Raw genomic sequence first — 17,797 nt, forward strand, 5'->3', positions numbered from 1 at the left:
TGACTACAGAAGTGTCAGGGGTCCTGGGCTTTCTGTCACCGGAGAGCGGGGGAATGTGGATTATCTTAGCTCAACGTTTGCATCTGGGACTCTCACCTTCCTTCCTAGCTGTTTCTGCCTCCCTCTGCCACCTCCTGGGAAAACGTGTTCCCTGGAAACTCTCTAGCCAATAAACAGATTTATACTAACATGTGAAAGACTAACATCACCATAAAGTTGTGCTCACAGCCGTGAGGGTGTGCGTCTCAGTTCTCAATAGGAATAAAAGTTCTAGTAGTGATGTTACAGTGGTGAAATGTCAGGCCTCAGCCTGCAAGGAGTGGGAGTTGGTTTGTCCTGGCTGTCCTGAAATAGCAGAAGAGGGGGAACCTACCTGTTCTAGAAAAGGCTCATTCTGACTGTCAAAATCCTCCTGAGGCCCACCGCTCACCCGGGCCCTCTCCTTGGGTGGACAGTGAAGTTTCCTAATGTGCTCTCCTGTTCTTGCCTGTTCAGGGCAGTTTCCCCCCCAGTGTAAAGCCCCCCTGGGAGAGTAATAATGCCTATGCCCTCATCTGGAACCACCCTGCCCCTTTCTTTCCCCTCCCTTGTACTCACCAGGTTCAGCCCCCTCCACCTGTGCTTGGATGCTCTCCCCAATCCCTTCGGCCTTCGTTGTCTGTTCCACATTTTCCTATCTCCTCTGCCCCCACTGGCTGGAAGCTTCCGAGGGTTTGTGTGTTACAATAGATGTGGTCCCCACAGCCCTCATAGAGTAGAGCTGTAGAAAGTGTTCAGCAAACACCAGGCCACTGATCAGCTGCTTTATAACACCTCACACTCGAACAGAGAGATGGCCTGGTCCAGAAGGCCTGAGAGGGTGGGCTTTCATGCCCAGTGGACCCAGATTCAAATCCCTTTGTTTTCATTGGCTGTGAGGTCTTGGCAATGTTGCTCGGTACTCTGCCTCACTAAGTCTTGGTTTTCTCAACTGTGAAATGGACTCCTAGTGATGGCAAACTCACACTACACACAGGAGGTGTTCACAAAAGGTGAATTGCCCTCCCCCTTCCCTGACTTCCTGCCTTTCCCTTTGGCCCGGGTCTTAGCGTTAGAAAATCTAGATTTACATTCACTTCTCCCACTAAACTAGCTCTGTGAACTATAGCAAGATGTTTGACTCCTGGGACTCACTCTCCTTTTTTTGTTAAACATTTATTTATTATTAAGAGACAGAGAGAGACAGAGCGTGAGCATGGGAGGAGCAGAGAGAGGAGGAGACACAGAATCGGAAGCAGGCTCCGGGCTCTGAGCTGTCAGCACAGAGCCCAACGCGGGGCTCAAACTCACAAACTGCAAGATCACGACCTGAGCCGAAGTCGGACGCTTAACCGACTGAGCCAGCCAGGCGCGCCCCCCCCCTTTTTTTTAAGTTTATTTATTTATTTTGAGAGAGAGCGAGTCGGGGAGGGGCAGAGAGAGAATCCTAAGCAGGTTCTGCACTGTCAGCACAGAGCCTGGTGGGGGGCTCAAACTCATGAGCCATGAGATCATGACCTGAGCTGAAGTCAAGAGTCAGATCCTTAACCAACTGAGTCACCCAGGCACCCCTCTTGGGCCTCACTTTCAACCACAAATGGAGTGAATGATGCCTGTAAGGAAATTGTTATGAGGAACAGATAAGAAGACATATGTGAATACACCTAAAACCAGGCAGAAATGCAAGAGTGACACTGCATTCATTCATTCATTCGCATATGTATGTAGCTAGGATCTATTGAGGACCATGATAAGACCAGATGCTGCTCTTAAAAAGATCGCTGGGGAAGTTGAGTGGGTTGGGACAAGAGTGGAAGAAACAAAGCCAAGTGCTTTGTGGCTCTCCTGGCGACCCCGTGTGGAGGCTCGGCTTGCTCTAGGAGGATTTCCCCGGGTTCAGGACGTGTGAAGAGATGTTCTTACAAGTTTTAGGTTTTCTCCTGAAAGAGAAAGTTGCTACCTCTGAGCACCTCTGGAGCACCTCCTAGATGTACTTTGCTCTGGGAGTTTCGAGACGGCTTACCACTAGGAAGCGTGAGCAGCGTTAGGGCCTGTGGGAGCTTGGGCAAAGCCATGGGTGGGTGTCATTGAACTGGGTTTTAATCTGGCTCTCCCAGTCACTTGCTGCGTGACCTTCAGCCAGTCACTTGATGTTTCTGGGACTCCTGGGGGGAGGGATCCCTGACCTCACCTGGCAAGAGACAGATGCAAAGTGCCTTGGAAGGACAAAGCCCCACACAGAGAGAAGGTGCTATTCATTGTTTGCCTGACCCCAGACATCCCAAACACTTGGATTTTTCTAAAGCCTTGCCGTGGCTGAGGAAGACACCTGCCTCTCTGTGTCTAGGCAGCTGGGCTGGCCTCTTGGGAAGCCACGTTATGATGCCTGTCCCGCCAACTTCTTCTTTCTGCCCAAACTATTTAAGGAAGAAGTCAGAGGTGAGACCTTCTGGAAAGTTCTGTAGAAAAGGACTGGTGTCTTCCGTGGCTCTTTGTGTCCATCTCCTTTTGTCTGTGGAGACTCAGTGAATAGTTTCCACTGCTTTTTCAGCAGTCCCGATCTTATCACATATGCTGTGTTGTGCTTATTGTTTGTTTGTCTTCGTTTTGGTTTTCATAGTGGAAACTTTTAAGGAACTTGCCCCAGTAGGACTTCCCCTGCTGGAATGTTCTTTAATGTAGGCATTGTTCTCAGTCTAAGACTGCCCTGAGCAGCCCCCAGGTGAGACCCAGTTCCCCAGTAACTAGGTCCCACCATGAAATCTTATGTAGCTCTAGCCCCAGTTACTGGGGACTTGCTGTGGGCGAGCCACTGTAACGCACTCACTGTGTGCCAGGCACTGGATGGGCTTGTATAGAAGCCGTTCCTCTTGTCTTCACCACAGCCCTAGGAAGCAGATGCTAGGACCCTCATTTTGCCACTGAGGAAATCGTGCCCATGAACGGAGCTGGGGTTGAACCCAGGCCTGTCACCTCCACGTTCAACGTGCCTCCCCCGAGCCAGGTTGTTTCTTGTCTTATCTCCCGTGGTCCTTACGCAGGAGGCTCTCCAGGTCAGGAGGAGGTGGAGGAGAAGGAGGCAGTGCAGGCGATCATCGAGCATGTCTAAGGACTTTGGAATCACCCTCCGAATCTGAGGCCTAAGCCTAAATTATATCCAAGTCCTTTGTGTTCATGGCACAGAACCAGAGCTGGACCGCAAGGCAGCAGAAGGGGGCTAGGTGGTTTCAACAAGGACAGCCGTGCGGAGGACGAGTCCCTCGAGTCAGTGGGTCACCTGAGTGCCAGGCCTTTTGATGGTTCTGCCTCATAACAACCATCTGAAAGTGGATTTGGCTCAGAGCTGTGGTTTTGGTGGCACACGGGAGACAGCTCGCTCCGGCTTGTGCAATGTGAGCAGGCACATTGCTCCCCGACTCTGGGCTTGATACTCGGAGTGCTTACGTGCTGGGAGCTGGCCACTGCTACAAAATTGAGGTTTCTTTCCCGAGAGAGCTGGTCATTACACACTTGCCAGCAGGCTGCCGCTCGGTTTCCTCATCTGTAAAATGGGTGCCCACCTTCTAGAACCATTGGGAGCTGATGTCTATGTGCATGCTTTCCAAACTGAAGCCTGGAGTGTGTACATGTAGATATGAAGTGTGCGTTTACATGCAATCTGTTAACAATTCTTATATGAAAAACTGTATCTCTATTTATGTTTTTTAAGTTTATTTTCTTATTTTGAGAGAGAGACACAGCATGAGTGGGGGAGGGGCAGAGAGAGAGAGAGCGAGAGAGAGCGCATCCCAAGCAGGTTCCACACTTTCTGCACAGAGCCCCCTGTGGGGCTTGAACTCACGAACCGTGAGATCATGACCTGAGCCAAAATCAAGAGTTGGACACTCAACCAACTGAGCCACCTGGATGCCCCAGCTGTATCTTTTTTCTAAAACAGGCAGGTGCGTGTGTGTTGGTTGTGTGTAGAAATAGGAACTACGTCAGAGTCGGGGTGGCCCAGCAGGTGTGACACAGATTCCCAGAGATACCACGTGGATCACGTGACACGGCAAGCTGGTCACAGACAAGGTCACGTTTGAGACCATGAGGTACTTTCTAGTGGGAGGCTGAGAGCCTCCTTCTTATGGGTGTCCGAGTCCGAGGACCAAAGCCCTGTCAGTCTTTGAGAAGAGAGCATTTTCCGTGGTTTCCTTGGCTGTAGTAGAAGGAACCAACAGATCCAGGCAGACCTGGATTTGAAGCCCGTCACTGAGCCCCTGGTTGAATGTGGACAAGAGCCTGAGCTCATCTGAGCTCAGTTTCCTCGGCTATAACATACGGGTTTGGGGGGATGCTTGGGAGAGGGGCCTGTGGGGTCTTGGCACACGTTGCTGTGTGCTGGGTTGGTGTTAATTCTGCTCTCTTGGGCTCTCCCCATTTTCACTGCACTGTCTTAGGACTCCAGGTGACCCCGAATGTGGAGAATGTGGCTCAGGGCTTGGTACAGGAAGCTCCCTCTACACAGCCCAACCTAGAATGCTCTCCATATGCCTCTTCCTCTACTGAGTTATGACACAGAATATTTACTGAGAACTTGCTGCGTGCCCGGGCCTTTCCTGGGTACCGTGAGAGACTAAGGATGTAGGATACTGATAGCAATCATCTGCGGAGCGCTTTGTATGAATTAACTCATTTAATCTGCACATCGGCCCTAAGATATAAACACTGTCGTGTGGCAGATTCAAGATGGCGGTCCTTTCTTTGACCCTGTTCCCATCAAGGGGCTACAACCCCTCCCCTTGAATCTGGGCTGGCGTGGGGCTGCTTTGGCCAACAGAGGAAAGCAGAAGGGGCAGTATGCCAGTCCCCTGTGTAGCTTTTAAGAGAACTGGCAGCTTCTGCTTGGACTCTGGGACCCCTGGATTGCCATGTAGGAAATCTGATGACTGAGACCACCACACTGGAAAGACCACCTAGAGACCATGCAGAGAGGGAGCAAAGCCCCAGAGGGCCCGGCTGAGCCTAACCTTCCAGCCTTTCCTGCCAAGGCACCAGGCATGAGTGAAGGCTTCTGGATCCTCTGGACCAGGACAGTCCCCAGCTGAATGCCACCAAGTGACCTAGTCAGTGCCATGAGCAGAAGAATCTCCCAGCTGAGTTCTGCCCAAATTCCTGACCCACTAAACCATGAGCTGCAAAAAGATGGCTGTTTTATGTTGCCAAATTTTTCAAGTGGTTTGTTACTCAGCAATAGATAACCAGGACAAGTATGATCCTCGTTTTACAGGTGAAGAAACTGGGGCACAGAGAGCCTAAGTGGCTTGCTCGAGGTCACAGCGAGTAAGGGGTGGGTCCAGGGTTTAGACCCAGCAGCCTGGCTCCCCCACATGTGTGCTTAACACTCTGCTGTACTGCTCTTGAGTGCAAAACATGGTTATGCTCTCGAGGAGACTTCTACCTGCTTTGGGGTGCAAGGATCACGCACACTACATAACTGGAGAATTGTATGAAGCGTGTACTTATTCATCTACCCAGTTTAAGGACACTAGGCCATAGGGATACACAGAAGATGATATTAAGAAAGTGTTAAGATTTTACTGCAATTAGCGGAAAGAGCTCCAACGCTGGAGGGTAAGTGAGACCCCAGGAGGAGGAGTGAGGAGGAGCATGGGAGGCTGCCAGCCAGTCCAAAAAAGGCCATGGAGTCACAGGATGCTGGGGTGTGTGCAAGGGAAGCTTAGTTGCCTGGAGTACGGGGTGTGTGGAAGGAAGGGACAGGCAGAGACGGGGACCGTTGCCCGGGTCGATCCCAGGGCAGCGTGCTCCCAGGTCCTGATGCTTGGCCTTTATCTAAAAGACCTGGGGAAGAACCCCCGGCAGAAGGGCATTAAAGATGGGGGGACGTGGGACGCCTGGGTGGCTCCATCGGTTAACTGTCTGACTTTGGCTCGGGTCATGATCTCACAGTTCATGAGTTCGAGCACCGCGTGGGGCTCTGTGCTGACAGCTCAGAGCCCGGAGCCTTCTTCCGATTCTGTGTCTTCCTCTCTCTCTCTGCCCCTCCCCCTGCTCACACAGTCTCTCTCAAAAATAAATAAAGATTAAAAAAAAATTTTTTAATAAAAAAAAAGATGGGGGACGTGGTCTGATGTGCCTTTCACACAGAAGCCCCCCACTGCTGGGGTGGGCGGGGGGACAACCCAGGATGGAGACCAGAGGGGAGCATGGTGGGGCCTGCACCGGCTCCTACAGCGGGTGTGGACGGAGGAGACACTTAGGAAGAGGAGTCACTTGGGCAGCACAGGTGGGCAGAAATGGCTGAAGAAGGAAGAGGGGCCTGTAAGCACCGGGTGTCAGGGACCTGTGGCAGTGTCACCCTAGGTCCAGGGGAAGAATGGTGGGTGGGGGTGACAGCAAGGGACACGGGGAACCACCGTGCCCAGGAGAAAGAAGCCACCACCATCACCCCAGTGCTTGGAGCAGTGCCTGGCACATAGTAGGTGCTCAGCAAATATTTGAAGAAACCCATGGGTCCAGGGCTCAGGACGGACATTTGAGAGTCCCCGGGGCATGAGATGCTAACTCTGCAGTGACCCTCCCTGGTGGTCACGCCCTTTGGGGTCAAGATACCCGTTTCCATCTCTGTTCTTGCCACCGAGTTGCCATCTGGTAGCTAAAGGGGAATTTGGATTAGGTGACGGGCTGGAGGAACCTGGGGCGGGAGGAAATGCCTGAGGATGTGGGGCCCTGACCCCTGGGCAGCCACAGGAACTTCCCTGTGTGAGCAGTCTCTTCTCCGTGCAGCAACAGTGTGTCCTTTCCTGACCAGGGGTATTTATGGTGATTCAAGAGAGCACCCGGCCCTATGCCTATGGGGACGCGGTGGGGGGGTGTCTATAAATAACACCCCTTTTGTCCACCCCCACATTCAGAACCAGTGAGGAGCTAGATAAAAGATCAGAGCACCCACTTGCCCACTGATGGGCTGATTTTGGGAGTGCCGTTTGACCCTACAGCCGCAATGCAGTGCCCTATCGCCCCCGCTGAATTTGCTCCCCAGAACCGTAGGCCTCCCCCTTGGCGAGGGCCGAGCCTGCCCCGGGATGCTTGCAGAGAAGCAAGCTGCGTCCTGAGCCTTGGGCTGGATGTTGCCAAGCTGGCGTTCCAGCAGCATCTGGAAGCAAGTGAAGGGTCATTTGCCCCGAGGCCGGTCCCTAGCTCTTGATTCCATGACTCCGTGCATGGCACTGATGGGGAGGAGGATGGGAACGAGATCCCTGTGATTCAGAGTCCTGGTGGGCGCTCCTGTCTTCCATCCAGTTCCACTCTAAGCACCGATGTTGGGCACCCGGTGGCACGCTAGGCGTGGGCACCCGCAGCGCCCATGGGCTCCTGCCAGTTGTCCTGGGAGCACAGACCGGCTCTCCCTCCGCAGCAGGATTTCTGAAACTCAGCATACTTTAAGCGTCCAACTTCGGCTCAGGTCACGATCTCACGGTCCGTGAGTTCAAGCCCCGCGTCGGGTTCTGTGCTGACAGCCCAGAGCCAGGAGCCTGCTTCAGATTCTGTGTCTCCCCCTCTCTGCCCCTCCCATGCTCATGCTCTGTCTGTCTCTGTCTCTCAATAATAAATAAATGTTAAAAAAAAATTTTTTTTAAATATCTAAAATATCCCACTAGTAATTTTTTATCTTTATGATTTATGGGACTGATAATATTTTCAATATTTGGGGTTAAATAGAATATATGATTAGGATTCACTTGACCTGATTCTGTTTACCATTTCCAACGTGGCTATAGGAAACGTTAAAATTGCACGCATAGCTTGCATGTTGCTTCTCCTGGACAGCGGGGTCTGGAGAACCAAGAGCGTGTGCTTTGTGAGAGCGCGGGCTGTAGAGTCACGTCCCGGGATCACTTCCCAGCTCTCTGTGACCTCTGCTGAGCCACTGAACCTCTCTGGGCCTCCCGGTTTTTGTAAGTGGTCGTCACTTTTCTTCTAGACCTCAGATTAAAGTTTGCAAACCGGGGGTAAGACCCTGAGGCCGGGTTGTTTCCTGAGCTGGGTTGTGCCTTGATGGGTCCTTCTGTGGGACTTGGGGGTGTTCTCGCCAATAGGGTGGTGCCTCGGGCCACCTCCTTTTCTTCCTTTGGCCCAACAGAGCAAAGTGTTTCTTCTTGATGGAGACAAAGACACCTGCTGATCGCTGAATGTGAGCGGAGGCGCAGGTGGATGGCTTTCCCAGACTGGCAGCTCATTCCCTGTGGGTAGTTAGACCCCCAGATGGCAGGCGGCATGCCTCTGCTTTGCTGTCCTCCACCCCTCCCTGCCCCTTCTCCCCAAACTCCTCCCCGTCTGCTTACGCGTGATTTAGTCTTCCCTGACACTTGGCAGTTCACTCATCTGTCTAACGTCGCCCCTTCTGTTTTGGCCTCTGAACCCATAAATAGTTCCCAGGCAAAGCCCCCATCTGCATCGTGACGATTTGCTCTGTATTCCTTTTCCCCGACTTACGGCCTCGTCTGCACAGTCGCTAACTATGGAAGAGCGCCATCCAAGAAAAGGAATCTTTCGTTACAGCTCGAACCGTGTAGCCACAGCTGTTGGCGGATGTGGCTGCCAGCGTGAGGCTCGGGGGCGATGCGTTTAGCGACAGCAAATGCCGCCCGGGCTGCGGTATCATCCTGGCAAGGTCCTGGCTCTGGGACAAGGAAAAGGAGGAAGGCCTGACTCCAGCTCTCCCGAGAGCTGGAACACAGCATGACGCGGTGTAGTCCTGCTCTAAAGCCGAGTGTGTACCCAGCGCCAGGGCCGGAGGGAGGGAGGCCACGGGTCTTCCTGGGAGGGTGTCACCCAGGGGGACATGGGGCTTGCCTGGTGACAGGGGAGGAAATGCGTGGCCCGTGGACAGGCGTCTCTGCTAGCTGACCTATTCACTTGAAGCAGGGACCCAATGAGTGCATTCCAGCATGAAGTACTGGGACGCCCTCCCTCCACCCCAGGCCACCTCTCTGGACAAAAAAAAAGGCACCTGATATACCAGGCTCCCAGGCTGGTGGCACTTAATCATGACTGTGGCCTTTGGGCCATGTGTTTAACCTCCCTGAGCCTCAGCTTCCTGGCCTGTAAAATGAGGATAATGGAGTTGCCATGATGATTAAAAATAGAGACTGGCACACAGTAGGCACTTAATAAGTGGTCGATATTATTATTGCTATTGTTATTATTATTCTGAAACCTTGAAAACTGTACCCCTCCATTATTAATCAGGAGGCTTAAAGCCCATGGTTCCTAAAGCCAGGAATTTGGGAGAATGGGGCAGAACAATCAGAATAGCAATCAGATTCCAGAGAGCACCATAATCAAACTCTGGGGAGCACCCAAATTAATACTGGTTCACAGCACAATGATGTACCTTCCCTGGACCTCAGTTTCCTCATCTATGCAGTGAGAGAGTTTGGACCAGACGTGTCTCTAAGGGCCCTTCCCTTCTGGCTTTCAATGGTTCTCAGTCCAGTGGGAGCAGCATTTCGGTGTGGTGGAGTCTCCAGTCTGAGCAAATTTGGGATGTGGGATAGACCTCAGTAAAAAGACATTGCAGTACTTTTTCATCTTAAAATTCTTAAGATGAAATTACTAGGAAATTGCTCCTTATGCCTACTGCAACCAGCAAAGATGGCCATGACTCACATCCAGGGCTGCCATAGACAGTTGCACAGCTTGTGCACTGTCCAAAAGTGCCTCATTGGTGGGAGATGAACCCCAGCTGGTGTTCTGCTTGTCAAGTTGTACAGTTTAGGGCAGGGCTACAGTCACCTGGAAGAGAAGGCACCTTTCTGCTCCCTTGCCAGATCCTATAACAGAGCATTAGGGGCATTTGGAAGCAGCCCCCTGTTTGGACCCCTGCCCATGACTGGCAGTTCCTCCCTGTTCCTTTCCCTGTCAGCCTCCCTGCAGCTCATGCCCCTCCTCTCAGGGACCCGTGGTTGATGGAGGAGATGTGGTGGGGGTTGGGAGGGGAGCTAAGGAAGGATGATCTTACACTGAGAAGCTTCGGGGCTCAGAGGGGATGGAAGTTTCACAGAGGGAGGCTCAGGCGAGCTTGTAAATAGACAATCAAGGGGCTCCAGGGCCAGCCAATGAGCCAGAGGCCAAGGTGTCTACCTGGACCATCGGTACCAGGCAAGGAGAGAGAAAGGAAACTGTCTCCAGCACATTTTCAAATTGTCATCCTCTCCAGGTCCCTGAGCCCTAACTCGCCCCTCCTGGGCTCCCTCCCCAGCCCTTCGGACCTCTGTGTTCCCTCTGGTGCAGGGGCCACTGCTAGCCCTCACTCACCACCTCTGCAGGGTACCACTCTGACCTCTGCACGAGGAGCCAGAGGGCCAAGGAGGGCCTCGGTTACTCTTATCATCACGTGGCAGTTTTAGGAAGCAAGTCTCTGAGAGTAAAGGCTTTGGTCTCTGGGCATGTGGCCGATGGAACCGGGAGCCCATGCCTGGTCGGTACCGTTCCCGCGTGGGCTTTGCCTGGAGCGGGAACGAGGGTGTCCACCACTCGTGCTCGGATCTGTGCCCGCCCAGAGAGCATAGCCGACCTGCTGCCCAGCGTGGGACTCTCTGTGCTCCCTCCTGGCCGCTTCTCCTTCCGCTGGGACCAGCGATCCCACAAGCCCTAGTCTGGCAGCACCCTTCCTTCGGGCAGGGAGATGGCTGTTCTCCCATTTCACAGGACAGGCAGCTGCTGCGGGAGCTTCTGGAAACAAGTGGGCGCCAGAGCCGGGCCTGGACCCACAGGGTCCCCCGGACTCCGGAGAAACTGCTACTCTCCCCACTTTCACCCCTGGGAGCAGGGGCAGTAGTTTTCATCTACTGCAGAAAATCGAGCCTTTGGACAGGCCCGATGAGAGTAGCAAAGAGGCCTTTTCCCACCTGAGCCACAAACTGCCCAGGTGACGGTTCCCATGGCAACCGTGCTGCTGGGCTGCCAGAAGGTAACTGCGGCCTTCCAAGCGGGGAAGGAGCCTCGAGGGGTGGGAGGCATGAGGACCAGCGGGCCTGGCTGCACCTGCCAGGCCTGCCGACGTCTATCCCTCCTGCTCCCCAGTTGCAAACCATTCCCCAGCCTGTCATCACAGTGGCTTTTTATTCTCAGGTTCTGCGCCTGTGGCCTTTCCTGTCGGGGACCCAGCTTGAGCGATGTCCTATGGCCAGACCATTGGCAAATTCCCTGTCATCCTTCTACTCGTGAGGCTGCCTCTCAATTTCTATATCCACCTACCCTTTTTGTCAAGATGATGAGCACAATAAATATTTGTGGAGAAATGAATACGTTATGAAAATGTCCTAGCTAAAGAGGAACTCTGAGCCCTTCAAAACAAAACAGCAAACAACTTGAGTACAGAATGAGCAAAGAGAGGTGCCTGGGTGGCTCAGTCGGTCAAGCATTGGACTTCAGCTCAGGTCATGATCTCACGGTTCGTGAGTTCAAGCCCCGCGTCAGGCTCTGTGCTGACAGCTCGGAGCCTGGAGCCTGCTTCAGATTCTGTGTCTCCCTCTCTCTCTGCCCCTCCCTCACTCTCTCTCTCTCTCTCTCTCTCAAAAATAAATAAACATTAAAAATTTTTTTAAAAAATCTACTGGGCACCTGGGTGGCTCAGTCGGTGAAGCATCCGACTTTGGCTCAGGTCATGATCTCATGGTCTATGAGTTCCAGCCTGCGTCCAGCTCTGTGCTGACAGCTCAGAGCCTGGAACTTGCTTCGGATTCTGGGTCTCCCCCTCTCTCTGCCCCTCCCCTGCTCACACTCTGTCTCTCTCTCTTTCTCAAAAATAAACATTTTTTTTTAAAGGCTAGAGAAAAATGTAGACTCTTTATAGTTTCTCTGCTTACTGAGGTCATATATGCTCATTATAAAACTCCCAGAAAAACACAATCTAGGCAGTGAAATTCAGTCCACTCCTTTTTTTTATGTAGTGGCTTTATTGAAAGATAGCCATATAATATATTTAGTTCACACAATTCACCCACTTAGGGGGCTCCTTTAGCGGCTTTTGGTTCAGAGTAGTGTATCCCCACCCTAGTGAGTGTGAGGACATTTTATCACCTCAAAAAAGAAGCCCCGTGTTGACCAATGTGTTTGTACTTAATGCTACTGAACTGCACCCCTAAAATAGTTAAAATGCTAAATTGTGTGTTTTTGTAGCTCAACACGATTTAAAAAAAAATGAAAACCATATCATCTCCCTACCTCTCCTCCCTCCCCCACCCCCGAGCCCTAAGCAGCCACTAACCTACTTTTTGTCTCTATAAATTTGCTCCACTCTCGATTCCAGCCCCGGAGGGCCTGGTCAGCCCGGCTGTCCCTTTCAGAGTCCTCCTGTGTGCCCAACACGGTGTCAGGTGCAGGGCAGGCGATAAGGAAAGTTAAGACCTGTTCCTACTCTCAGGGGGTCCACAGTCTCATGACCTCACATCACAATGTGAGCGTATGTATGACGTTTCCCTGATGGGAAAATGTGTGGTTTGCATAGTCCCTCCTGGATGCAGCTTTCCCTGGGGGAGGTCGGAACACTCGGGAAAGGTTTTGGGCCGGAAGGTAGACGTAGAGCTGAATCCTGAAGGTGGCGAAGGGCAAAGATTGCAAACCGTAAGAGACTTTTAAATACAGAGAACAAACTGAGGGTGGAAGGGAGTGGAGGGGCAGGGGGGGTGAGGGGAGCAGGGAAAATGGGTGAAGGGCATTGGGGAGGGCATTGTTGGGATGAGCACTGGGTGTTTTATGTAAGTGATGAATCATGGGAATCTAATCCCGAAGCCAAGAGCACACTGTATATACTGTATGTTAGCTAACTTGACAATAAATTATAATAATAATCAAAAAAAGACGGATTCTTGTGCATAGGGCAACAGCACGAGCAAAGGCCCGGTGGTAGGAATATGGACTGTGTTGACAGGATAAAGTGAGGAAAATGGGCCCCCCAAGGGACAGGTTTTCTTTTGAGGAGCCATACGAAATAATGCCAAGCAGAGCCACAGAAACCCTTCTACCTCCATGACTGGCTTACTGGTTTAAAGTTACGGTTTAGTAATCCTGTATTGTCAGTGACTGAGCGTGCTGTGCACCATTCTAGCGGCTTCTGGGAATGAGCATTGCTTATGAGTGGGTTCATTAGTGTCCTAGGACCGCTGTGCTACTTGTGGTCCTAAAACAACACAGGTTTATTTTCTCGCAGTTCTGGAGGTCAGAAATCAACAATCAACGTGTTCGTTGTTTCTGCAGATCAGGGAGAATCTGTTCCATGCCCCTCTTCTAGCTTCTGGTGACAACTAGCACTCTCTGGTGTTGCTTGACTCATACAGGCCTTGCTCCAATCTCTGCCTGCATCGTTATGTGGCCTTCTCCTCTCTGCATTTGTGTTCCACGTCCTTACGCATTTTTGTAAGGACACCATTCATGGGATTTAGGGTTCACCCCAATCCAGTCTGACTGCATGTTAACTTGATGATACCTACATAGACCCTATTTCCAAATCAGGGTCAGGGCCTCAACATACCTTTTTGGGGGACACAATTCAACCCATAACAGGTGGATACTTTATTATCCCTGTTTTATAGCTGAAGAAACCAAGGCACAGAGAGGGTAAGCAACAGAGTGACGGAGGCATGTTCATATTTGGGCAGTTGGGCCCGGGCGCCCTCACACGAGGCACCAGGCCGGTACAGCACAGAACTCTGGACGGTCCTGGAAGCTAAGCCCAGCCAACATTAGGATCGCCGAACGCTTACCCATTTGCGTTAGCCCGTGCTCCAGAATGATGTGAAGCTGTCTGTCGGGACTCCCTCCGGTCTGAGGTGTCCCTTTGGACTCCTGCGGGGGAGAGCGATGAGCCATCCAAAGTGTCCCGAGGCCTCTATTCCTCCGGGGTCTCCCTCCCAGATAGACACGTAATACACATAGTGATCTCCCAAATTGCGTGCCACACGCTGTGCTGGGTACTGGGGGAGGGGAGACTCAGATTTGGGCCACACCCTGGCCCTGGCACGCAGGAGCTCCCCCAGGGGTGTCCGTGGTGTGAAGGGATGCTGTCCTCGCAGAAGAGGGAGTGGCTGACTTTATCTTAAAAGTTTCAAGTGTGTCCTGCAAAGGTCAGACATGCCCCCGTGTCCCCGTGGCTAGGGACAGCTACTAACTGTTGAGTACGCGCACCAGGTACGCTAGGCTTTCTGCATGCATCACTACTAGCCTCCCCTTGAAGGATTCGCAAGGAAGTCTTTATTTACTTTCCCGCTTGATAGATGGAGCTCTCTCTACCTCTTGAGGCTACAGGCTGTCTTTTTTGGCCCGGGGCTCCCTTGGCCTGTCGCTTCTTGAGAGAGTCGGTGATGCCCCAAATGCCAGCACTAGGTGGCGCTGTGGCCCGCCCCAACTGCTACTGATTCACAAAGGGTGGCAGTTCCAGGGATGGATGTTTCTAAGTCATTTGTATGCACCTTCCAAGTACCACTGGTACTTTAATCGACTTAGTATTTTTTCTTGGGGCGCCTGGGCAGCTCAGTCAGTTGGACTCAGACCATGATCTCATGGCTAGTGAGTTTGAGCCCTGTGTCGGGCTCTGTGCTTTGGATTTTGTGTCTCTGTCCCTCTCTGTCTCTCTTTCTCAGAAATACATAAACATTTAAAAAAAATTTACTTAGCGTTTTTCTTTAAACTCCCTTTTAAAGTGTCTATGGGAAACCATTACTTCTTTGCCATAAATAGATGATGAGTGTAACTTCTTTTTAAAAATCCTGTTAACCGTTTAGAACAGTATCTAGTATGTTGAAAGAAGGCAAATATAAAAATAAAGCTATTCAGAGGCGCCTGGGTGGCTCAGTTGGTTAAGCATCCAGCTTCGGCTCAGGCCACGATCTCGCAGTTCGCGGGTTCGAGCCCCGCGTCGGGCTCTGTGCTGACAGCTCGGAGCCTGGAGCCTGCTTCGGATTCTGTGTCTCCTTCTCTCTCTGCCCCTCCCCCACTTGTGCTCTGTCTCTCTCTGTCTATCAAAAATAAATAAATGTGAAAAAAATAAAAAATAAAATAAAATGATACCAAGCTATCTGAACAAAACATGTTGGTTCGTGTGTGCCCGTGTCGCAGAGCACAATGCAGTGAAATGCTGTCCTAGGCTTTGAAAACAGAACAGCCTCCTGTTATCTAGATGTATGGTTGGAAGGGCTCCTTCCTTTTGCAGGTGGTGGCCCTGACCCATGGTTGGAGCCAGGCCTGGGACCCAGGTCCTGACTTCCCCTCCACCACACAGATGAGAGAAGAACCTTAGGAAATTGGAACTGAAGTGTGGCCCTCTGTTTCTTGGTATCTCTGGTGCCTGAGAAAGTTCACTGCGGGGGATCCCCAACACAGGGAGCATCACCTGTTGGGCATATGGAGCCCTGGGATGACAGTCAAGGGTCATGAACTTGCATGACAGCCAAGATGGGCAGTGGACTTCGACCAAATGGCTTAGCTTCTCTGGGCCCCTTGTCCTGAGGGCCCCTTGTCCTGAGGACCCAAAGCAGGGTGCCACATTCCCCTTTGGTCGGTCCACCCCCACTTACCTTCAGGCACATCCCAGCACCGTGCCCCTCCAAGGAGCCATATCCACCTTGGGATGGCATCTTGGGCAAGTGCTTTGATCCGTTTTTGTTCTCAGAGCTGGGAAATACCAGGGTCACCCTCACTCTTGGATTACCCATATAGCCAAATCAAGTAAGGTTCTAACAGGTCCAAGGGTTCTTGGGTGAAAGGCCAGTGGCCCTGGTCCTGCCCTCCTGCACCTCCTGGAGACCCAGACAGAACTGGGCAACTTGCCCCCTGCTGGCCCCTCCCAATTCCTTGTCAGATTGAGATGACCCTCATCAATTCAATGTTTAATTCTGCTTTTACGATCTAGAGTCTCCTGTGTCATTTTGCCCCAAATGATGACTGTATATCAAAGATAACCAGCTGCTGTAATAGTCCCCTGAAATCTCAGTGGATTAACACCACAGAAGTTCAGTCCCCACTTGCCTACAGTCTGGTTAGGAGCTGATGTGTATGAGGCTGCAGGATGCCAGGCACTGTGGTTGGCACTGGGACCCCCTGTGAAGGCGGCAGATATGGCCCCAACCCTCAGGGAGTCTCTTTCCGCCTGGCAGGGACACTCATCCAGAGCTTTTGTCATCTCTCCTCAGTACTGTACCTGGAAGGCTCAGTTCTTGTGTTTGAGGACATCTTCAGACTGATCGCGTTCTACTGTGTCAGTAGGTGAGTAGATCTGGCCCCACAGAAGGGCATCTGGTTGCAACCGACATTCATGCACCCTTGGGTGGGGGTGTGGGTCACAGGGGAGCCCCCAGAGGGAAGGAAAGGTTCAGCCCAGAGGAGGCACAGAGAGGGGACGGTCCCTGGCTTTGTCCTGGTAACCATGAGGGAGGTGTTGGCTCTGATGCTATCTTAGTCTGGCCGGTAAGGTCCCCTCCCTCGTCACCACCTGCCCCCTGGCTCACAGCCCCTTACCCCAACTTCCTGTGCTCCAGCTTCCAGGACAGCCCGGAGTCCCATGAGGACCTGACCCGCCCTGTTGCAGGGGTTATAGATGGCACTTCCTGTGGGGACAACAGGAAGGGCTGATACCCCTCAGTGGGACAGAGCCTGTGATTATTAAGTAGCTGCTGGGTGGGGTGAGTGACTGATCACCACCCTCAGAGCTGCTCTGTTTCCTCAGAACTGGCTGCAGGCCAATAGGGATGTAAAAAGGTATTTTGGTGTCATAATGGCTTCAGCTCCAGGCCCTTGACGAGGGCTGGACAGGACGCCTTGGGTTCCAGGGCTCCAGGCTCGCTTCTCCATGCGTCCGAGAGACCATCCTTGCTGCCTCCCGTGCTCAACCCAGTATGCCCTTCCCACCTGCCGGAACCCTCCTGGGCTGTGATGGGCAAAAAAATGTGATGCTGGGTGATAGCAGCCGCTAACAGCCAGCACCTGTTGAGGGCTCTCCGGTACCCAGCACTGTGCTAAGAGTTTTTATATCCATTACCTTTGTAAGTCTTGCGAACAGTTCCCTGAGGGAAGTTCCCATTTCACAGATGTGGAAGCTGAGGCTGAGAGAAGTAACTTGTTCAGGTCACATAGGTGGTAAATGGCGGGATGGAGATTGAAAGTAGGTAAATCTCCAAGGTCTATGATCTTTGCTACAACCGCCCCCGCCCCCCACACTGTGTGCCTCTCACAATAATTTCAATGATCTGGCATGTTCTTTCCGAGGCAGAGCGGCAGAGGCCCCCTGGCCCTCCATATGTTATGACCTGCCGAGCTCTCAGGGAGCTTTCTTGTTCTGAGAAGTTCCTGTCTTAGGAGAGAGTGCCCAGCATGGCGTTTGGTGCTTGGAATGAATAAATGAACAATGACATAATTGCAGAGCCCAGGACTTGCACTCGTCTCTTCGTCTCTCTGAGGCTCAACTTCCTCTTCTGTAAAATGGGAATGCTCATACCCGCTGACACATGCCAGAGAAAGAAAGCGGATAAAGGAGCCACCCAGCAGCTAGTAGGCGTTCTGGTTCTGTTTCCGTGGGTTGGGCCCTGGGAGGGTGTGCTGGAGTAGTGACTTTGTGTCCAGAGAGATCTGGAGCCATAGTCACCAAGCGCACGCTGTCACCTCCCGGCCTTTCCGCCTCTGGCTGCTGTTTCTCTGCGTTCCAGAAAAACAGATGCCTGTTTGCCCACCCTCAGCTGCTCAGGGAACCCACGAGATCACAGGGCACAGAGCCCGTATGTCTCGA

At 52.2% G+C, this 17,797-nt stretch overlaps 1 protein-coding gene across 2 annotated transcripts in view; it reads left to right on the forward strand.

The window, feature by feature from the left end:
• RIN3 (Ras and Rab interactor 3) overlaps positions 1–17,797 on the forward strand; it is a 123,732-nt gene that overhangs the window by 62,840 nt on the left and 43,095 nt on the right. For both annotated transcript variants that reach the window (XM_045448283.1, XM_045448282.1), the window contains exon 4: positions 16,209–16,281. In XM_045448283.1, coding sequence (XP_045304239.1) covers positions 16,209–16,281 — 73 coding nt within the window. The remainder of the gene's footprint in view (positions 1–16,208; positions 16,282–17,797) is intronic.

This window comes from Leopardus geoffroyi, chromosome B3, assembly GCF_018350155.1.
Source record: "Leopardus geoffroyi isolate Oge1 chromosome B3, O.geoffroyi_Oge1_pat1.0, whole genome shotgun sequence".
NCBI classification, from domain to species: Eukaryota; Metazoa; Chordata; class Mammalia; order Carnivora; family Felidae; genus Leopardus; species Leopardus geoffroyi.